Consider the following 21,095-nt stretch of genomic DNA (forward strand, 5'->3'; position numbering starts at 1 on the left):
ATTTGCGACATCAAGAATAACACAACACAGAACGGTCTTCATTAAAGAAGCTTTTTAAGGTGAAAATAACAGTACCTGAGCAGTCAAACATACAGAAAAGAAACTGCATTAAACAACCTTAACAGAACACGCAGATCATATTAAATCGATCTCCTTTTAGAGTTCAGTCCATCTTCTTTTAATGAAAACATCTTAACATGCATCTGACAGTTACAAGGAAAAATTATACTTTGTGGTAATTTCTTAAAATGATAAATTTTCCTGATTTCGTAATATTAAATGGGTAAATGCAAAATTAAACTCCATATTTAGTCCACAAAGACCATCTTTGGCGGTGATGTAGTACATCGGGTGTTTGAGGCATAAATTGGTTGTTTCAGCTGAGCTTTTTGTTTAATCATTTTTAAACAGATCTTGAAAAAGATCTGTTTATTGGATCGTTAAAGGCTGTCGAGTGTGTGAATCTTTTTGCAGACAGTTTCTCCAGCTCCGTGCTGGATTAAAGGCAAGCAGCAGTTTGAAATGAAATTAAAAGTGAGTGCCTTTTTTCACTCCTCCCTCGATCAGTGTCATCCAGTACACAAGTTAAAGAGAAAATTTTAACTGAATACCTCTGCTGCGAACCAGCTCCACAAAGCCTCCTTTCATTTGAATAAGTCTAAGCAGAATCGCACCAAAAGGAGGCTTTTTGAATTCCCGGAAGTTATGCTGCCTTGTTGCAGTAGCCGTGACGAAGAGCAGCACACTCAGGCAAACCATTCTCCTCTTCCCTGAAGGAGTGATGAGCTTCAGTGGGGCCGACTGCTCGACTCTATGTTCGGCTGCTTCTTCTCCGTCCCATAACCGCTGAACCACCCATTCAGTCGTTTGGTCAAACCGCCGTTCAGAATGTCCTGGATGTGCTGAACGATGAGATTTATTGCAACTGCGTTGAAAGACAGATGTTACATGGTTACAGATGGTCTCAGTTTGTAACTCTGTTTTACTGAGAGATACAAACTCATCATCCAAAAAAAGTTAATACCCCCAAAACTTACAGCTCATCTTTAATCATCAAAGGTCTAAGCTATTTTACAGAATAAAACGGCACAAAATAATGAAAATATATATGTAATTGTCTCTTTGTTTACCATAGCTACACTATTTCGCTTCTATGGCAGATATTATAAATTGTATATTTAAAAATATATATATTAAATGAATTGTACAGCCCATATTATATAGAAATCTTGGTCTGTTACTTCTTACAAAAACACATTATTTTTTTTGTGACACTTGTAAGAATACATTTTAAAACTTAAGGTATGTTTGGGTTAATTACACTCACTGGCCACTTTATTAAGCACACCTGTCCAGTTGCTCGTTAACACAAATATCTACACAACAGCAACAACACATTTAGACATAGAGACGAAGCAACATGCTGAAATATAATCAGGGGTCAGAATGGGGAAGGAAGGTGATTTATGTGACCGAGTGTGGAGTGGTTGTTTGTCCCAGACAGGCTGGTCTGAGTATTTCAGAAATTGCTGATCTACTGGGATTTTCCTAAGCAGCCATCTCTACGGTTTACAGAGAAAGGCAAAAATACTGATGGCACTGAGTGCCACGCGTGTGAGCAGGAAACTGAGGATACACCAAGCACAGGGCCACAAAAATTGGATAATAGACGGAAAAATGCTGCCTGGAATAAAGTCACCACAGTAAGCCTGTTGTTCCATTCTTTGTATGTCAATGCTCCTGTTCCAAGTCAGACCTAAACAAATATTTCAAATATTATGTGTAGAAAATTAGACTACTGATCATCTGGAAAGAAGTCTCATGATCTAAAAATCACAATTATACCAAAGCCTGTAATGTTTTTATATGCATGTCTTTGCCACATCAACAAGTGTTGTAGCAGATTTATGGCAAGAAACATTTTTACAATTAAAAAGCCACAGCGGCACATATACATATAAAACCTGACCAAGAAGCAATCAAGGGGAAATGGTCGGAGCAGGTGTGTCAGAGAGCAGTGCAGTTTTCTTTTACAGCTTTCCTAAAACTAGACAAAGCTGTTTTGTCCTCACCTTGCTTCCTGAGTATGAAGACCACAATTCCCAGCAAGGAGATAAACACAGCTGCGTCCTTGCTGATAAACACTGTTGAGTCTCCAAAATTTGCTTCCACTAGATTTGTTTTTCTAAATAATCTGTAATGTAGTCTTTATGATGCACTTCCCAGGCAGACCCACCCCCAGAACAACCAAAAAACTACTTACCAATGTTGTCAACTCCTCTCGGTATTATCACATCAGCATATTTCTTTGTCTAAACAAAGTCGAAAAGAAAAAAGAGCAAACATTTTATCTTTGACTCCATGTTCAGGGACAATCTGCAAATGTGCTAACAGAATATGGACTCACCGGCAGACAAAACTCTTCAAAAGCAGGCTTGACAAAGGTGATGTATTGGGCTAGAACGCTTTCCAAATCCCGACCACGTTCACTGATGTCACGGAGCACTGAAGGAAAACGAGACAAGGGAGAAAACGTTTAAATTGGATAAAGTATTTTAACACTTATGTATAATTTCTTCCTTTTTTCTATTAAAAAAAGTAAAAAAAAGAAAAGACAATGAGTTAATTACTGAGTTGATCTATTGGTAGGCCGTTTAGCTACCTATAAGCAGACCCACTGTGTTTTCCCAGCTTCTAGTTTGGAGGTTAAGCCAAGAACCTGCTGTATGGTAGCAATTTTAACAGGAAAACAGAAAAGCTTGTTTCCTAAGATGCCAAACTAGCTTTAATTTTCAAGAGCCCTTCTTTGCAGCCCCCCTGCACCACAGGTCCTCATTTTAAAAACAACTAATTCAATGAACCGTTACGTTCATCCCCCCGCCCCGTGCTTATAAACATAACAGATTTGTCTCGCCATGCGTCACCTCTCCGTGACAGACGAGTGTCTGCATCCGTATCCACGAACAGCTTCATGTGGAAAAAGTCTCGAATCTCCTGAGAGTAGAACATCAAGATGCCCTCAAACAGCACCACGTCAGCAGGGTACAGTGTCATGGTCTCTTCTTTCCTGACATATATTAAAACAGCAAGAAGGTTAAACAGCATCCACTGCAGTGAAAAATGATAAGAATGGCGATTGGAGAGATTAAAAAGCTTGCGAGTTATTCTGAAAAAAGGTCTTGAATTCTATTAAAGGTGCAGCACCCCAAGAATGTGCTGAACCAAGAAATGATGTCTTGTTGCAAATGAATTTTTTTCTTTATTTTAATTAACTTTAACAAAAATGAAATCTCAAATTTAAAACAATTAAAAAAAACTATAAATAAATAATTCACTTTTCATGTACTGTTTCACATTTGAACACTTTTACTACAAAGCGCACTCAGATTTTCCCACCTTCCAGGCAGTTATGGGCTTCCATTCATTTCACTATGATATGAAAATCAATTTGCCCACCACAGTAGATATAATGCATGTCTTATGTATTATGATGCTTCCATTGATGCTGCATCAGAGATCTCTTTGTGTAAGCTGAAACCTGCTGAAACCCCTTTTAATGTTGTGCCTGTATGACCAGTTAGTCACCTGGAATGGGAAACAAAGTCATAAACAGGAATGTGGACCGTTTTTCCCTCCTTGATGTCCCACAGGGTCGCGATTATGAGGTCATTGTCAAATGCATCTATAGAGAAGGAAAGAGCACAAGGTAGTTAAAACCAAAATTCACATTTGGCATGAATGAACATGAATGCTTACGTTTCAATGCTCGAGCCCCCTCTGGCCCAGTGACTCAGCATGACTCACAAATGCAGAGGCGATGTACCTGGGTGGTCAAAGTTGAACTGGCCCTTGAGCGCCTTAGCCTTCTGTTCCGGGGTCAGGGCCCTGTAGAAGCAGTCCTGGCTGAGGATGGCCACTTGCCGCTGGTGGTGGTCGATCTCGTTCTGGCCCAGCAGCTCCATGATCTTACTGCACACCGACGACTGAACACAAACAAAGAATCAGAAACAAGTGATCCTCGTTACACGATTTAACACGGCCTGATATTTTTGCACTGAAACCAACATTTACTTACACTTGACGTCCTAATCATGTAAAAACACAGCATAGTCCATTACTGGAAATCATTGACGCCATTTCAGACACATAACAAATAACTGCAGTTTACTCCCTGTTCAGATAACATGTCTGGGAGAACAGGTGGTTCTGTGAGCAGTTACTCCTGTGGGAAAATAGAGGCATAACACCAGGAAGTTGAAGCCACAAACAACCGACTGTTGAACCACAACCACCTTCACCTAAGAAGTCAGCATACTGTCACCCATATGAATAATGTCAAGAGATATGCCAGTCTTGGATTCATGGAAATACAAGGCTAAATTAGTTAGCCAAACAAATCCCAACTAATTAAATGTAGGTCAAAAACTATTCTTATGATGAAAATGCAAAACATGTTGCTATTACAGAGAAGTGCTCCAAAACAGGGCCTCATAGCACCAATCTTCAAATACATGTTGAAGATTAAATAAAAAGGACAAATGTACTTTATTTTATTTGAATGCAATTTTCCCAACTTCAGAAGCTTGTTTTATGTTCTTATATGATAGTTTTTGTGCTTCCGTGAATGACCTTTTTATATCCTGAATAACTGTTAAAACTTTTATGTATCATTTCAGGTTATTTCATGGATCTGCGCCTCGTTTCTTGTTAGATGTATTGATTTATGTAAACTTAAGCCAATCAAAATATGGGGCATTTTCTCAGATTTAGTATAAAAATGCTGTGCAATCCTGTCATAAACTGGAGCCCTGGTTCACCCTAGAGACTGTGTTTATTGTGATTATCCACTTTGCAACAAAATGTGACCATAGTGCAGCATATTCTGATCATCCAAGACAGAATACTGGAAACTACTGGGAACCTATAACATGCTGCACAATACAGAATGCCAAAGCACATATTTAGTCTGTCGTGGCACCAAAGGCGTCTATATTGTCAGTGTCAAGCAGGTCAGTGAAATGAGATAAAGTTAACATCAAGCGACTTTGAAACAGCGGATACATTGTGTGACATCAGAAAATCATTTAGAAAGCGCAATAAAAAGAATAACATCAAAGCTGCAGCCTCCAATAGTGATAATCATGCATCCATCTGCTGCAGACAGCACAGTGCGTTAGCAGTCAGTTTTTTCAGCTTTCTTTGTCTGCAAATGCATTTTACACTCCTCGCAGCCAGCGCACCCAGCGCAGCTGATGCTAATTAGGACAAACCTCACTCCTCCTTTTCCTATTTTCCATGATCTTCGCCACTCTTTACATCCCCTCTGATTAAAAAAAAAGCATGAAAAACAAAATACGGGAGTCCTTCACGGAAGTTTGAAATCTGAACATCAATCTGGTTTCAATGGGGGGGGGAAATGACAGTAGTGTTGACAGTGCACGTTTTCTGATTTGACATGCAGTACTGCGGCCTGCGTAACTTTCACTACTGATCAACACAACAACCAGGCCGAGTGACTAAGTAATGATTTTAAACTAAACTTCTTTTTTCCGAGGAAGAATACGTTTAATTTCTTAGTCCTGCCCTCTTCATCCCAAACGCATAATCTAACACAACAGATATTAAAAAAAAAAAAAAAAAAAAAAAAAAATCAGACGCCTCCAAGAAATAATCCAAAGGAAAAAAAGAAGAAGAAAGGGTTTATAATATAAAAGCCAACCTTCCCGCTGGCTGTCCCTCCGGCCACACCGATGAGGAATGGCTGCCGAATATTTGAGTCATTTTCGGCTTGGTCACCTGGCTTTGTCTCGCTGTCTCCTGCCATGTTTCATCTGCAGCGCGCACCGTACCTCTACGCCGGGGGAGTGCGCGCTCCTCCCATTTGATGATGGTGTAGGCGACGGTGAAGTTGGTGGTGATGATGACGTTCAAGGGCAACAAATCGAAGATGAGGATGCTGATGATGAAATCGCTGACAGGTAGTAGCGGGTTCCTTTTTTTCTCTTTTCTTTTATAAATTTTACTTGTGCAGCAATTTAACATTATTAAAAACACGGACTGTTTTTCTTTGAGTTAAACAGATGTCAGTAAGCTGACTAGTACTCTAAGCCTTGAACACGTGGATTAATCAGCACAAAAAAAAAAAAAAAAATCCACAATCATTTTGATGAAACGTAAACTGTTTAAAGTGTAGAGTGGTGCATGGTGGTTAGTTCTCTCGTCTCACAGCAAGAAGTTCCTGTGTTTTCCTTCAAACGATCCATCTTCTTCCCATGAAGAAGCATCCTTCCACACTTTAAAATAGGGATGTTAGACATAAGGCCCTGGGGCCAGAATTGGCCTAGCAAAGGCTCAAATCTGGCCCACTGGATGGATGTCTTTAGAAAATGTGAAGGAAGTAATTAATTTTTGGACATTTGAATGAATGCTAATAAGTTTTGCAGCTTTTCCTACTGATAAGGAACTGCCCCTTGGTATACATACACCAAAGTAATAGAATTAAATAACAGAAAGGTTCAACTTTCACCATTGACTATAGAAACATGTGTTTTTACACTGGATCTGCAAAAAAAGGGGCATTTTCTGTGAATTAACAGAGACCTTCTTTTTTATCTGATGAGCTACCAGGATTGTTTTTCTGTAATTTTATACTTTTATTTCTAGCAAGTTAAGCCAAAATAGTCTTTCTTCCATTAATGAGAGCAGCATTTCTTTAGCATGCGGAAAAACTAAGTTGCACTGTTGCAATTACTCTTCTTTTTCTCATATTAAGATAGTTCTTGTTTAGTATTAAGATATTAAATGTTTATTTAAACTTATTTTCACTGACAGAAAGGGGAGTTTCACTGGTCTGGCCCTCTTAAGATCAAAGTGAGCTTGTGACCCGTTATAACAATGAGTTGAAATTCCTGCTTTAAAACCATGCACGTTGGCTAGATTAATTAGTGATTCGAAACTGACTGTAGGTGAGAATGTGAGTGATTGTTTCTCTTTTTGTGTTTGTCCTGTGATTGATTGGCAATCTTACCAGGGTGAAGAAAATGGATGGATGAACAGTTTTGGGTAGTGTGATATTAGCAAACACGATTCAGATGCAAAAAAATGAACAAGTTGGCTACAAGATGGAGGAAGGTGGAATGTTACATTTAATATTTTAGGTAAGTATGAAGAAATTTGGACAGTTATGAAAAAATATGGCAACATGGAAGGGCATCTTTATAGAAAAAACTCCAAGACTGTCCTTTAAGTACAATTTTGACCACGTGGTATGGGAATGTCCAAGAGTGTCGACTATTTTTAAAATGGTTAAGAAAAATCTCTCTGCATTGTTACATATTTTTGTGTATGTATATGCATTTTTTCCTTTCTTTCTTTTTCTTTTTCTTTTTTTTTGGGGGCTCGGTCGGATGAACCGGAAGTGCTTTTTCGTGGTCTGACCTCTGCAGTAACGCTGACAGGGCTGTATGAAGCTGAAACTCAGCTCAGCGGAAGGTGGTCAGGGTTTATCTTCTGATATAAAGTAAATACTTTTCCTCTCTACGGCCTGGAAAACGGGACTTTGACACCATGAGTACCATGTTCGCAGACACCATTTTGATCGTCTTCATCTCAATTTGTACAGCGTTGTTAGCCGAAGGTGAGCCAAATCTGTCTGACAGGTCGAGGCAGGCGTTTTACCGTGTTCCAAAAAACACTGTTATAGCTCAGAATTTTACATTACTCTGGATTATATGGTAGGGAAACGTCTTCAATGTTATTAATACTCAATAATTCGCAATTTCGTTGCTTTTGTTGACCTGTACTTTGTTAATGACTGAATACAGCTTAACGTTTGTGTCTTCCGGTTAATTTCGCAATAAAAGCCTGAACTTACGTTTGAGACGCTTTCCTCGGGGAGAATATTGACTTCCTCGCTATCTACATTAACAATTTGAAAAAGATAAATAAATAAAAATATTTGTTACAATTTAATTTTGTCTAAATGTTTAGTTTAGATACGGAAGTAAGACATTATTTAACCACATTTGTGTATGATTTACATTCCAGCGTAGAAGTAGAAGTCTTTTTGTTGTATTTTGTCAGCCTATTAGAGCGAGTGATGAAGAGAATAAAGAATTTAAAGATGGGTAGTCCAGAAGACATACCTGTGGCAGTATGGAGATGTTTAGAGGGGAGAGAGGGCAGTGGACTTTTTAACTACATTGTTTAACACAATCTTAGAAAGTGAGAGGATGCCTGAGGAATAGAGAAGACGTTTACTGTTACCAGTTTTCAACAACAAGAGTGATGTGGAGAGCTGTAATAACTGCAGAGAGATACCAGCCATTAAGACATGCCATTAATCTATGGGAAAGAGTTGGTAAAGCTAGTCTAAGAAGAGAACTGATTGTCACTGAGCTGTGTGGACCGTAGAGGAGGTCCATGGATAGAGTGAAGGAGGAATGCAGAGGGTTGGTGTGACAGAAGAGGATGCAAAGCTTATTGAATACTGTGGCTGCAGAGATTTCTTCTGATTCAGGAAAAGGTTTCAGAAATGTGCAAAAACTTCACATATTGATCAGTGTGAAATGTTGGAAACTTCAGTGGCAGTTTTCAATTTTATTTTAATTTTATTTAAACAATCGTATTTTCTCCTCAGGGATTACCTGGGTTTTAGTGTATCGGACTGAAAAGTACAAGAGGCTAAAGGCTGAAGTTGAAAAGCAAAGCAAAAAACGTAAGTGACTCAAGTGTTGTCTTGTTAACTTGCTATTTTTTTCAGATTGTTAAAAGATTAATTTTGTCCTCTCTGATACTAGTTGAGAAGAAAAAGGAAACCATAACTGAATCTGCTGGACGCCAACAAAAGAAGAAGATTGGTAAGAACCCTGTAAACAAACCGGTGTTCTGCTTTTATGATCGGCCCTTCTCCTCTGGATAACAGTGTTTTGTGAATGATTGTGTTGCAGAAAGGCAAGAGGAGAAGCTGAAGAACAACAACAGAGACCTGTCTATGGTGAGAGATGTTTTGTTTCCAGTTAATATGCAGCCCAGGCTTAATGTCTGATACTGCGGTTGTCTAGTTATCGTAGTTTAGCGAGGTCATTCCATTTAAAGTCAACTGAATCTGAAAAAAGTTCCCACACAAACCCTTCAGAATGACCATTTCGTTTTCATTTCAACAACTGTAGCATATTTTTTGTTCTTAAATCAGTTGAGAGGCGGGTCAAAATTTTGCCCGCTGATCATTCCAGTCAAACCTTATATATTTTAATTTAAGTGTTTATGGTTAAATGTATGCGTTTTAAATCCTGAGTGTTTGTTTTGTAGGTACGGATGAAATCCATGTTTGCCATTGGTTTCTGCTTCACAGCTCTCATGGGCATGTTCAACTCCATGTAAGTTACTGCAGGGTAAAATACTGTTTCACATTTTGTTAAAAAGCTTTCTCTTTTCATAAAAAAAAACAAAAAACATCAGGCAAAATATAAGAAAGTAACTTGTCCAGTCCATTGTTTTAAACAAGTTCCCTTTTTGGCTTTTTATGTTACGTTCAGTTTCGATGGAAGAGTTGTGGCCAAATTGCCATTTGTGCCACTGTCGTATATCCAGGGACTGTCACACCGCAACCTGCTGGGCGAGGATTACACCGACTGCTCCTTTATTTTCCTCTATATCCTCTGCACCATGTCCATCAGACAGGTAACGTCTATACTTTTATTGTATATCAGTGGACATACTCACCAGGAACGAGTCTGACTTATTGCTGGCAATATGGACAGAGCTTTCACTGCAGCTGTACAAGGACTAAATACTGTTACTCAGATTCAGCATAAACACCTCCAGAGGATATTATCTGGTTTCCACAGGGAGACCAAGGCAGTTGAGTTAATTTAAGTAACCTGCTGTGTTCGCTACTGCCACCCTTAGGACAAATTCTGTATTGTTTGTTGAATACACATCCAACTGGTGTTAGCAGGAAACTGTATGTGTAGAATAATATACAGCAATATATCAGGGTTAATATCGTGCATACTAAGTGTTATCAAATGTATATTCTGTGCTGGTTTGGGTATTTGTTTTAGAGTTTCTGCTGTTTTCTTTTGTTTTGTTTTTTCCTGTAGAACATTCAGAAGATGCTCGGTCTTGCACCCTCCAGAGCTGCAACCAAACAGGCTGGAGGCTTTTTAGGACCTCCTCCACAAGCAGCTAAGTTTTCGTAATCAGCATCCCAGATGTCCCTGCACTACTGCCTGCATTCATAGCGCCCCCACCAGCGCACAGACAGAACTGCTCCTGCTGAGGTTAAAAGTCTTACCCGTTGCAGCTACAGTACCACTACTTTGTTTGATTCTTATTCATTTTGTTGTTTATTTAACATTAAACATTATAACTGTTTTGGTTAGAAATTATAGGAAAATTATAGTTCATTCTGTTGATTATTAAAGGTTACAAATGTCAGCTGTGCATTTAGCAAAATTCATGGAGTGTTTGGAGATTTTAAATTAACGATTGACACAGTAACATCTGATCCAGTTTCAGTATTATTGTATGTCATTGTGTACTGTTGTGTCATGCATATGAATAAAGTTTTATGATTAGATTTCAGGCATGTCTTTTTTTTTGTTGTTGTTGTTGTTTTTTGTCCCTTTGTACTACCATCTAATTTAAAGGGAAGCTATGGAGTGAAACTCATTTGAGTGAACAAGATATTTTTAAGGGAAAACAAACAAGAGTATGCAGATGCTGCTGAACTAAATCAATCAGATCTTTTTTTTTAAATTGTCAGTGATTAAAAGTTGAAACAAAAAATTGTGGGATGTAGCACAAAAACTATCCTTCCCATTTAAAATCTTACTAGTTATTGTCAAGTAATTTGAAGCCCATTAGATCATGAAGAAAAGTGTTTACTGAAGTTGTACATTGAGTAGGATGATGGTTTTCCCTCCCCATCGACTTCTATATGCAGTAACTGGCTTCTTTATGCATCTTCAGGAGTCACTTCCTGCTGACTTTAAGAAAACGTGCAGGTTTAAAGCACCAATCAGAAGCCACGGTCATGTTTTGCATACAATCTGAGGTCCCGAAAAGTGAACTCTGGGATATTACATTACAGAGCAGGTCTCCACCTTATTAAATTATCAGTGCTTTCAGTTTTGCACGGGTAAACTCCACACATGCTGCGGATACATTTCATGGTTGTATGAAACAAGCAAGATGCCACAATCTGGGCAGAAATTAAAGGAAAAGAGCAAAAACATCAAACATCAGTTCTTGCTCCTTTCATAAATTTGCTAACAAGTAGATAAATACATTAATGAAATTCTCAAAGTATTTTAAACACTTAAAAATAGCCTGAACAGTATTTTTATATAGAGCTTTTTAATCCTGCTCTGATTAACACAAATCTCTCATTTATAATGTCTTTAATTCTGCTGCTGGATATTTTAATCTTTGCACCCGTTACACTGCCAGTATTAACTAATAACAATAATCTTGTTTTAAAACCAGACCTACATAAATTTTTACGGTTGTTTTTTTGACCTCTACTCGGATCGGAGTGTGTATCAGAAGAAGCCGAACGGGGTGGGAGCATGGAGGACATGAAGGAGGCGTGGTCTTCTGGCTGCTAAACGGGCGTGAAGGTGATTAGCGTCTGCCTTCATTTCCAGTCCTTCTGCGGGAGCATAAGCGGTAAAACTTCAGCTACTTTTACTTGTCTGCTATCATATTTAAAATCTGCGCGCGCTGCTTGTCTTGTGCAAGTTTAGCTAACTTAATGTCCGTGCTAGCTTCACGCTAGCAAAGGGAGCCACCAGTTTAGATCGCTTGTCCTAAGTTGCACATCTGTTTTATAACTTTGCTACATAATTCCCTGCAGGCGCTTTGTATCTGGAAATGGCCCAGTCAACCCTCGACTCGATGCCCGGAGCCTCGACGGGGACCGTGGTTGTCACGGAGCCTCTGAACTTCTGGGGTGGAAAACGAGTGAAACCCAGGCAGGAGAAAAACGCTGAGCCCGTGTTTGAGCCTGCAACTGGTGAATATACTTCTCTTTAAAATCTGCTTTAGCCTTAGTGCTCCTGCTAAGGACACGTATTCTGGGGAAAACAAGTGACGGTGGTTTAAAGGCCTGCGGTTTTTCTGAAATATATTTGAAACGCTCAGATTCTGCTCAGACTTCTGTTAAGTATTGTAACATAGACATTTTGACTTAACTATGTGCAGACTAGTAGACAAACAAAGGGCTGTTTTTTTCCCCCTTTACTTGATATTAGTATAAAGTTAACTGGATTTCATGCTTTCAGGTTATAAAGGTTAGGGATATGCACAGTAATGACAGGCAGGCATAAACATTTCTGAAGATTAAACAATGCAAGGGTCTGTTTTACATTTTAATGTTGCACAAAGAAGATCACTACTGTTAATGAGGGTGTTTTTACTGATTCAGGTTAAAAATGTCAATTGTTAGAAATTGAAAAGAGATTTGATACAAAAAAAAAACAAACAAAAAAAATAGAAAAAAAGAAAAATGCATGATGTAGAGCTCTGTAACCTGGTGTTCTTCTGGTCTCTGCAGGCCGGGTCCTGTGTCAGATGGTGCCCTGTGGGGCTGAGGAGGTGGACGAAGCCATACAGAGTGCCTATGCCGCCTACCAGAAGTGGAGCAAGATGGCAGGCATGGAGAGGGCTCGGGTGATGTTGGAGGCTGCTCGCATTATCAGGGTGAGACGGCCAAGCTGTTGTGTAATAACCACCAGCAGTCCAGGAAACTGTCTAGTTCAGTGTTTGTGCAATATAAATTGGACTTGACTGTTGGAAGCCTGCAATAAGACATTAGTTATTCATTAAAATGCACCCCTCCCTTCTCTGCTGGCCTACATTTGAACCAATTTAACCTTTTGTGTGTCTCTATTGTCTCTCGGTCATTGCATAATCTTAAAACAAGACATCTTGTTCCACAAAATTACCGATGAGTGTCAATTAAAATAGTTCCATGCTTTTTTTCCCCCCTTTATGCATGTTAAAAAAATAGGAAAGGAGGGAAAAAATTGCAAAGCTGGAAGTGATCAACAATGGGAAATCCATCATTGAGGCTCTGGTGGATATTGACATTGCCTGGCAGAGCATTGAGTACTATGCTGGCCTGGCTGGGACACTTGCGGGTGGGTGCACCAATGCTTCTGTGTTTATCAAAAGGTGCAAAAACCTCAGTTTGGTATTGTTTTTAACATTGTGCTGTCATTTTGGTGCAGGCCAGCACATCCAGCTCCCTGGAGGAGCATTTGCTTACACTAGACGGGAGCCACTTGGTGTGTGTGTGGGAATCGGTGCATGGAACTACCCTTTCCAGATAGCATCATGGAAGTCTGCTCCTGCTCTGGCATGTGGTGAGTTTTATAACAGCATGTGTATCATCTGCTGTCAGTAATCTGCACAACAGAGGATTGCGACATATAGGAGAGCAGGGGACTGAAACAAGACAGACTAGAGAAGACATACTTTTTCATAGATGTGGGGGGGGAGGGGGCAGAGACAAAACGACAAATGTCCCTCTTTGTCTTAACAGAGAACAGGTTTATATCATTTTTTTTTTTGTTTGTTTAAAGAAAAACAAAACAAAAAAAAACAGTAGGACATCCTCAGTGAGCAGTAATTGGTGAGGGTCCATTAACAAGAAGAGCCATCAGCTTCAACTTGCTGCGAGTGTGAGAGGCAAGAAAAGAGTGGAGACAAACAAAAATGAGAGAGGCAAAAGATTGGCAGTTTAAAATGGGAAGAGCCTGCTAAAGATAATGTAGCAGAGCCACAGAGCCTCTGTCACATCACTGATGAACACTAGTCCTATCAATCCACCTGTTGTACAGCTTGTTCCTGTCTGTTTGTCTTGTCTCGTGACCATTCACAAAGATAGCTTTGCAGGATTTAAATTTGGGTTGGGTTTTCAGGTAATGCCATGGTATTTAAACCCTCTCCAATGACTCCCGTGACTGCTGTCATCCTGGCTGAGATCTACAAAGAGGCTGGGGTACCTGATGGGCTTTTCTGTGTGGTCCAAGGTGGAGCAGAGACCGGCAGCTTGCTCTGCCATCATCCAAAAGTTGCTAAAGTCTCTTTCACGGGGAGTGTTCCTACAGGCAAAAAGGTACAGACCAGTACAGCATTGTTTCCCACACATGGACTGTAGTTGGGCTGCCCAGATACACTGAACTATTATTATTATTATTATTATTATTATTATTATTATTATTATTATTATTATTATTATTATTATTATATATTTTATTTCATTTATTTATGTTTTGGTTTTTTTTTTCAACCAGGCTGTAAACTGAATTTAGTGCTGTGGACTTGGACATTTAAACATGGGAATTTAGGATGCTCCCTTTTGGACTCACTTATTGGGTATTTATACTCCTGTGGGGAAATCTACACCGTAACTATATTGGAACCACAAACCCCTCTAAAATCCTACAGTGCGACCTGATTTGCACCTCCCTAGAAATGTAGTGTTATGGAAATTTTAACAATAACCTGCAAACACCTCGGTGAGCATTAGTTGAAGTGAGTTTAATAACATATTTCAATATGAAGAGAACCACTCCAATCAAACACTAGGGTGATCTCTGAATTGTGGCCGCCGATGCAGATCTTCAAGTCTACAATGAACCTTCTGTGAAGGTGCAATAAAACTTCAGGCCCCCTTGTGATAAGTTTCCACATGCATGCATACAATTGGTGTCAGGAGTTATCTTGCTGTACTATCTTGCTATATTGCTTTACTAGCTATACCGCTATTGTGATTGGCCTGTTCAACAACTGTTGATTCCTCATGTGCATTTCAAGTTACAATTTTTGAACTTGTCAATGAGAGAATAACAGTCATCATCACAGTATAAGAAAGAAAAAAACATTGCATCAAATTTCAGCAAATTCCTGGAATGAGAACTGAAGTTATAGGAACTGGCGTGAGGGAAAGTACAAAGAAGTGAAACGATGTCAGTTACAAATATCTTTGCCCCTAAAAAGAAAACTGACTGCAGAGAGGCAGTGGGGACCTGGGAGGATAAGACTCCCAGTGTTTTGTTTCAGTCAACTGGTTCAGCATATAAAACACCAGGACACAAACACACTGTAGTTAACACATGTACCTCAAACAAGCATTAATGCTGCAGGCTCTACAAAGATTTTCTGCAGAAATCTAAATCAGTCGTCATCCTTAAGTCTGCATTGGCTTCCCTTTTCATCTTTCAGGATGTTGTATGAATTGGACAGACTCAGAGTACACCAACCTGGAGGTGACAACAGTAGCCCTTGTTCTGCTCTGGAGATCTCCTGCAGGGTGGAGGAGGGTCACCCTAACCAGCCTTAAAGATCTGCTGTTTTATTTTAAGCTAAAGGTGACTTTGTTATACAAGCCCACAGACCATGGCTGCTCTCTTTACTTTCAGGTCATGGAAATGTCTGCAAAGAGTGTGAAGCAGGTGACTCTGGAGCTTGGAGGGAAATCTCCTCTCATCATCTTCAAAGACTGCGAACTGGAGAATGCAGTGAAGGGGGCACTAATGGCAAATTTCCTGACACAGGGAGAGGTGAGTCTGTACGTTGTACTTTTGTGTACTGTGCAGCCTGATGCAAGACAGACTCTTGGAGGTTTTGGTGTATTAACTTTGTGGTGAAATATGCAGGTGTGCTGCAATGGGACCAGAGTGTTTGTGCAGCGGGAGATCATGCCACAGTTCCTAGAGGAGGTAGTCAAAAGGACCAAGGCCATCCCTGTTGGTGACCCCCTGCTTGAGAGCACCAGGATGGGAGCTCTGATCAGCAAACCACAGCTGGAGAAAGTGCTGGGATTTGTCAGTCAGGCCAAGAAAGAGGTGCTTTTCATTAGAGGGAGTGAATTGGCTTTAATAGTTTGTGGTTTCTCAGTTAAGCACAAAGAATCTTTAACGTAGCTCTTGTAATTATTTATTTATTTCTAGGGAGCCAGAGTGCTTTGTGGAGGAGATCCCTTTGTCCCCAGTGACCCCAAACTGAAAGGGGGGTATTTCATGTCGCCATGCGTACTTGGTATGTCTAACACTTTGGTTAATGGTGGTACAGCACACTCAGCTTTGTTTTTTAACACACAAAGTCTCTCGACACAGATAACTGCAGAGACGACATGACCTGTGTGAAGGAGGAGATTTTTGGCCCTGTCATGTCCGTTTTGCCTTTTGACACGGAGGAAGAAGTGATCAAGAGAGCCAACAACACCACCTTTGGACTGGCCTCTGGGGTCTTCACCAGGTCAGTTTGTTGTGAGTCAGCAGTGTGGTGCAACTATTGACGGCTTGCTCTTTTAAGATAATGAGTTTATTGCATTCTGTTGGCTGTGGCTCAAGGTCTTCACAGTGCGGCCAATTCACTGCACAGTAGCAATTTCAAGTTGCATACCGACTGCTTTTCTCTGTATAAAAGTCGGTTCTTTTCCTCCTCCTACAGGGACATTTCTCGAGCCCATCGCGTGGCTGAGAACCTGGAGGCAGGGACCTGCTTTATCAACAATTACAACATCAGCCCTGTAGAGGTGCCGTTTGGAGGATACAAGATGTCGGGTAAGATGCTGTCAGCTTTTCATGGTCTGGGTAAATGCTGCATTTGCTCAGTAAATTAACCAGTTCTCTCCTGATCCCTGCAGGCTTTGGCAGAGAGAACGGCCAGGTGACCATCGAGTACTACTCCCAGCTGAAGACTGTAGTGGTGGAAATGGGTGATGTCGAAAGCCTCTTCTAAAGTTTTACACCGCTGTGCCAGAACTGTGACTAGAGCTCTTCACTTCTCCCTTCTTACTGTGTTAGGCTGACACATAATTAATGCAAAGTGTGTGGAACATGATGTAGACAAGCATAGATGCCAAGCACTTTTTTTCCCCAAGTATTCAGTACTTCATTATTACATCAGTAAGTGAAGGATAGCTGGATTTAAAAGTTGGGGGTTTTCTGAGGAAACACAAGTGTGCAACGATGGAACCAGCATTAGAGGAAGACTTCTTTGTACTGTTGTTTGGACAGCTGCTCCTTTGTATCAAAATAAACTTGTAGAAGCAAATTCTTTTTCTTTGTTGCTTGTGAGGTCAATGCTATACTACGGTGGCCCTGAGATGCCAAACGGACTGCAACTTAAGAAAACACCAGCAATAAGAAAAACGCTGCAAAAGCACACAAAACACAATGGAAATGGGGAAAAAAAAAGATTTTTCCAAAAGCACAAGGGAAGTGTGTTTGGGGAGACAATAACCTGATGAGCCAGTTGCAGGAACCAAATATGCTAGTTAAGTGTGTTTTAATCTCATGATTCATATAATACTGTCAGATTTTTAGCCTAATAGTTTGGCCAACACACTTACCTCTAGTGATGGGTCCAGCAACACTGGCGCACCGGCGCATGTATCAAGCTCACAGAGCGAAGCCTGTATCGGTGCGTGTGTCGCTTTAAGAAAAAGTCACGTGGTCGATACAGCTGCTGTATCGCTCATTGCCAATGCGCCAAACTGTGTTTAAAAGGTGCCGCATCTGCATCTGTCAATGGAATAAGTCACCACCAAAAAATAAACAAAGTTACTCTCGCAACGATAAAAATACAAACAAACATGCATATCTCTCCATAACAAAATGGATCCCGAAAGAAAAAGAAAAGTTTCTGCTGTGGGATCATTTCGATAGGAAGACATCTTATCTGAACTTTTTCCACCTGGCTTTACAGTTTTTGTGTACCTCAGCTTCATCTGTGCCCTGTGAGCGTGTGTTTTCCAAAGCTGGGGAAATGGTGTCAAAAAACTGAATGCAAAAACATTGGATAAAGTTGTTTTTCTGAATAAAAATGTATAATAAACTCTGAGTCAATTACATTTAAATGGGTAATATTACATCCACAATACTTTTATTTTAATTTTCACTTAATGTCTTTCACACTATATTTTAAATATGTCTACAATATTTGAAATGTAACAGATATGAAATGATTCCATGGAAAGTACAATACCTTACAGTGTACACGTGACTAGGTCAGGGGTCGGCAACCTGCGGCTCTTTAGTCCTCATACTGCGGTTTGGGGAAATAAATTAGAAGTATTTAGCTGAAGTGTATTTTATTTATGTTAGGTTTTTTTTTAAACTTGTAGTTCCAAATTGTTAGATTATTGTGACATTGAAATATAAAAATAAAATCAGATTTTATTATTTTGTTCATTGCTCAAAATAAGCGTCACACTCGCGGAAGCCGGTGTACCCGCCGAAACGTCGTGCATTTATCGAGGCTTTCAACCCCAGGTAGGCCAGTTATGGATCTTCGGATCCACATTATGTCAGCAGCTATTCTCCACCGTGAACTATGTTAAAAACAAACACCGCTTACGCCAGTCCTGCCCCGATTTGCAGACGCTGTGCGCAAAGGTTCAGGAGCAGAAGTCCCATTGTAAAGATATCACGGCAGACCCGACGATGTTTCCATGAACATGCTTTTCAGCATCTCTTTATTGACCACTTTTCACACACGGTTGCTGTACGCATACAGCCGGCTGTAGCTTTTCAGCTCACAACCCGACACACACCAACACAACAGCATAGATGGCACAGACGTTAAGGCGGCGAGGCGTGATTGCGGGTGCCGCTCAGGTACGTCCGCCTCCCCTGCAGCGGTGCTGCAGACCGCACCCGACCACACACATTAACCTGGTAAAATACCAGAGGTGTGGACTCGAGTCACATGACTTGGACTCGAGTCAGACTCGAGTCATTAATTTTATGACTTTAGACTTGACTTGAAAAAATGTTCTAAGACTTGTGACTTGACTTGGACTTTTACACCAATGACTTGGGACTTGAATTGGACTTGAACCGGTTTACTTGAAAAGACTTGATATTTTACCCCAAATATAAAATTTAACATGCATATTATATAGAGATTGAAAATGTGACGTCATTCACGGGTAGAACCGCAAAGGATTCTGGGAACTCGTGGCAAGCGGTACTAGCGCACGCAGGCTTTCAATTAAAATCAGTTACACAGCGATAAAAAGAAACACAAAAATGTCAAGAAGCTGTTGTATTATTAACTGCAATAGCCGGTCGCATGACAGCCACGGGAAGCCGACGGGTAAAGAGATCGGTTGTTATCGGATTACGTCGTTGAAGAGAAATTGTTCGAGCCATGTTTCCGAAGTAACAAAGACGCGACGGATGGCCTGGATTGCAGCCATTCAAAGACCAAATATAACGTCCCAGAACACTCCAGCTCACAGGTTAGTCTGCTCCAAGCATTTACACGAAGGTCAGTCTGCTGTTGTAGTTAATGCGTCATTTTTCTTAACATAATTGGTGATATAGGTTACAAGCAAGTCTGGCGCTGAACAGAAATTGTCGCGCTATGCTCCTTTATTTATTGTGCATAAATAGTGAATTGTCCTGACACAATATTGTGTTTCGCTTCTGTTATTATGGTACATTGACAAAAACATATACTTTTATTCACAGGATAAAACAGTTGTTTTGTATCACTAATTGTCCAGTGCGATTACAGCATACAATATTATTGTCACTGCTACATTTCTGTAATGAACCAGAAATTATTTCCACTACTAATTAATTACCGTTGAGCTCAAAGGTTATATTAATAAACGGTTAACGAATGTGTATTTATGACGACGATTTGTGAGACTGGTAAACTTATGATACGTACGATGGTCCTGTACCCATCCGTCGGTAAACTGTACCTGGGCTTGTTGCAGTGACCGGAAGTTACTAAACTTCATGAGTGTATGCACTCACTCCAAGAACCGTATGATTATAAATATGCATATAAATATGCTACGATGAGATAGCTGACTTCATCTAACTAGCAAATGTTGTCCAGGCTACGTTGGTGATACAGTTTTTTTTAATGTGTATGATATTTTTGTCATGCGATTTTAAAGCCGGTCCTACAACCGCATCCAAGAATAACATGCAGCTTATCTCAGAACTGTCGGTGAAAATTATTCTTGGAGCTAGGTTTAATTGAGCTGCATTTTAAAGAGGTGCAATTTCACAATTTGTGTATATTTTCTAAGTTCACTATTTTGTCATGTGTTGAGAAAAACACAGATTTAAAAATTACATGGTCTAATATTTACATTTAGCATAACTGCAACATGCTTTTTTCGTGTGTTTTTTTTAAAGACTCGAAAGGACTTGAAATTCAAAGTTTCAGACTTGTGACTTGACTCGGACTTTTACACCAGTGACTTGAGACTCGACTCTGACTTGCCTGACATTGCTTGAGACTTGACTTGAGACTTGAGGATAAAGACTTGAGACTTACTTGAGAGTTGCAAAACAATGACTTGGTCCCACCTCTGTAAAATACATATTTAGGCAGTATTTTTCATCTTTTAGCAGCATAGTGCTTTTTTTCCAATTATTATTTTAAAAGTCAGGTCAAGGCTCCAAAAGCCCAAAGGCGATATAAGGGTGCTACATGGATCATTTTAGTTCAGCTGGGTGTCTTTCCTTTTGTTATATTTCTTTAAGAGTTCAAAATGTGTTAATTACATAAATAAAATGTAATTTTCTCTGTAGCACTTCATGGATTTCATAAGCAACACACCTTAGTTGTTCACACAAAGCAATAAAGGTAAAAAAACAATATATACAGTGTTATCTTCATTTTAGATGTCAAAAAGTATTTGCGGCTCCCAGTGTTTTCTTTTGCGTGGAAACCGGGTCCAAATGGCTCTTTGGGTCTTAAAGGTTGCTGACCCTGGTGTAGGAACCATATGAGTTGTTCCTTTTTTGACTAAGTGGGTTGGTTTAAATGGACTCGCTGTATTTGGTGCACGGGTGTGGGGCGTGTCTCATGAGTGTGGTAGATGATAAATGTGGTTGCACTCACCTGTTCACGGTACCTGATGTTGATGAGCAGAAAGGTATGAGCATGAGGCAAAACCTTCTCTTGAGCGCAGCTCGTATTATTTTCATGTATTTGACTGTAACTTGATAGTTTATGTATATTTGTGCACTAATTGATGCCATTTGTGCACTAATTGATGCCATTTGTGCACCAATTGATGCTATAGGCCAAGTTGTAATTTGGCATTG

General features: G+C 39.9%; 3 protein-coding genes across 4 annotated transcripts; 2 read left to right on the forward strand and 1 right to left on the reverse strand.

Annotated features, from left to right (window-relative positions):
- Window positions 1-475: 475 nt before the first annotated feature.
- On the reverse strand, window positions 476-5,925 carry uck2a (uridine-cytidine kinase 2a). Of its 2 annotated transcripts, none has more exons than XM_005919848.3 (7): window positions 5,720-5,925; window positions 3,824-3,983; window positions 3,586-3,682; window positions 2,925-3,067; window positions 2,408-2,505; window positions 2,264-2,312; window positions 476-925 (listed from the first exon to the last, which is right to left on the reverse strand). In XM_005919848.3, the coding sequence occupies exons 1-7, from the start codon at window positions 5,822-5,824 to the stop codon at window positions 789-791; spliced, it is 789 nt and encodes a 262-aa protein (XP_005919910.1). In that variant the 5' UTR covers window positions 5,825-5,925; the 3' UTR covers window positions 476-788. The 2 variants fall into 2 exon arrangements, with proteins under 2 accessions (XP_005919910.1, XP_042071842.1); XM_042215908.1 differs by lacking the exon at window positions 5,720-5,925 and adding an exon at window positions 4,076-5,608.
- Window positions 5,926-7,418: 1,493 nt separating this feature from the next.
- Window positions 7,419-10,582, forward strand: tmco1 (transmembrane and coiled-coil domains 1). Its single transcript, XM_005919846.3, has 7 exons — window positions 7,419-7,636; window positions 8,639-8,716; window positions 8,799-8,858; window positions 8,949-8,995; window positions 9,310-9,377; window positions 9,537-9,681; window positions 10,104-10,582. Exons 1-7 carry the CDS (start codon window positions 7,567-7,569, stop codon window positions 10,200-10,202), a joined length of 567 nt encoding a protein of 188 aa, XP_005919908.1. The 5' UTR covers window positions 7,419-7,566; the 3' UTR covers window positions 10,203-10,582.
- A 973-nt stretch (window positions 10,583-11,555) lies between these two features.
- On the forward strand, window positions 11,556-17,070 carry LOC121811756 (4-trimethylaminobutyraldehyde dehydrogenase). The gene is made up of 12 exons (XM_042215892.1): window positions 11,556-11,673; window positions 11,861-12,019; window positions 12,560-12,705; window positions 13,016-13,145; window positions 13,236-13,370; window positions 13,929-14,125; window positions 15,432-15,572; window positions 15,669-15,857; window positions 15,963-16,050; window positions 16,128-16,269; window positions 16,465-16,577; window positions 16,661-17,070. Exons 2-12 carry the CDS (start codon window positions 11,878-11,880, stop codon window positions 16,753-16,755), a joined length of 1,518 nt encoding a protein of 505 aa, XP_042071826.1. The 5' UTR covers window positions 11,556-11,673; window positions 11,861-11,877; the 3' UTR covers window positions 16,756-17,070.
- The last annotated feature ends 4,025 nt before the right edge of the window (window positions 17,071-21,095 follow it).

Source organism: Haplochromis burtoni, unplaced genomic scaffold (genome assembly GCF_018398535.1).
Source record: "Haplochromis burtoni strain Fernald_Lab_line unplaced genomic scaffold, NCSU_Asbu1 Contig_13, whole genome shotgun sequence".
In the NCBI taxonomy this organism is placed as follows: domain Eukaryota; kingdom Metazoa; phylum Chordata; class Actinopteri; order Cichliformes; family Cichlidae; genus Haplochromis; species Haplochromis burtoni.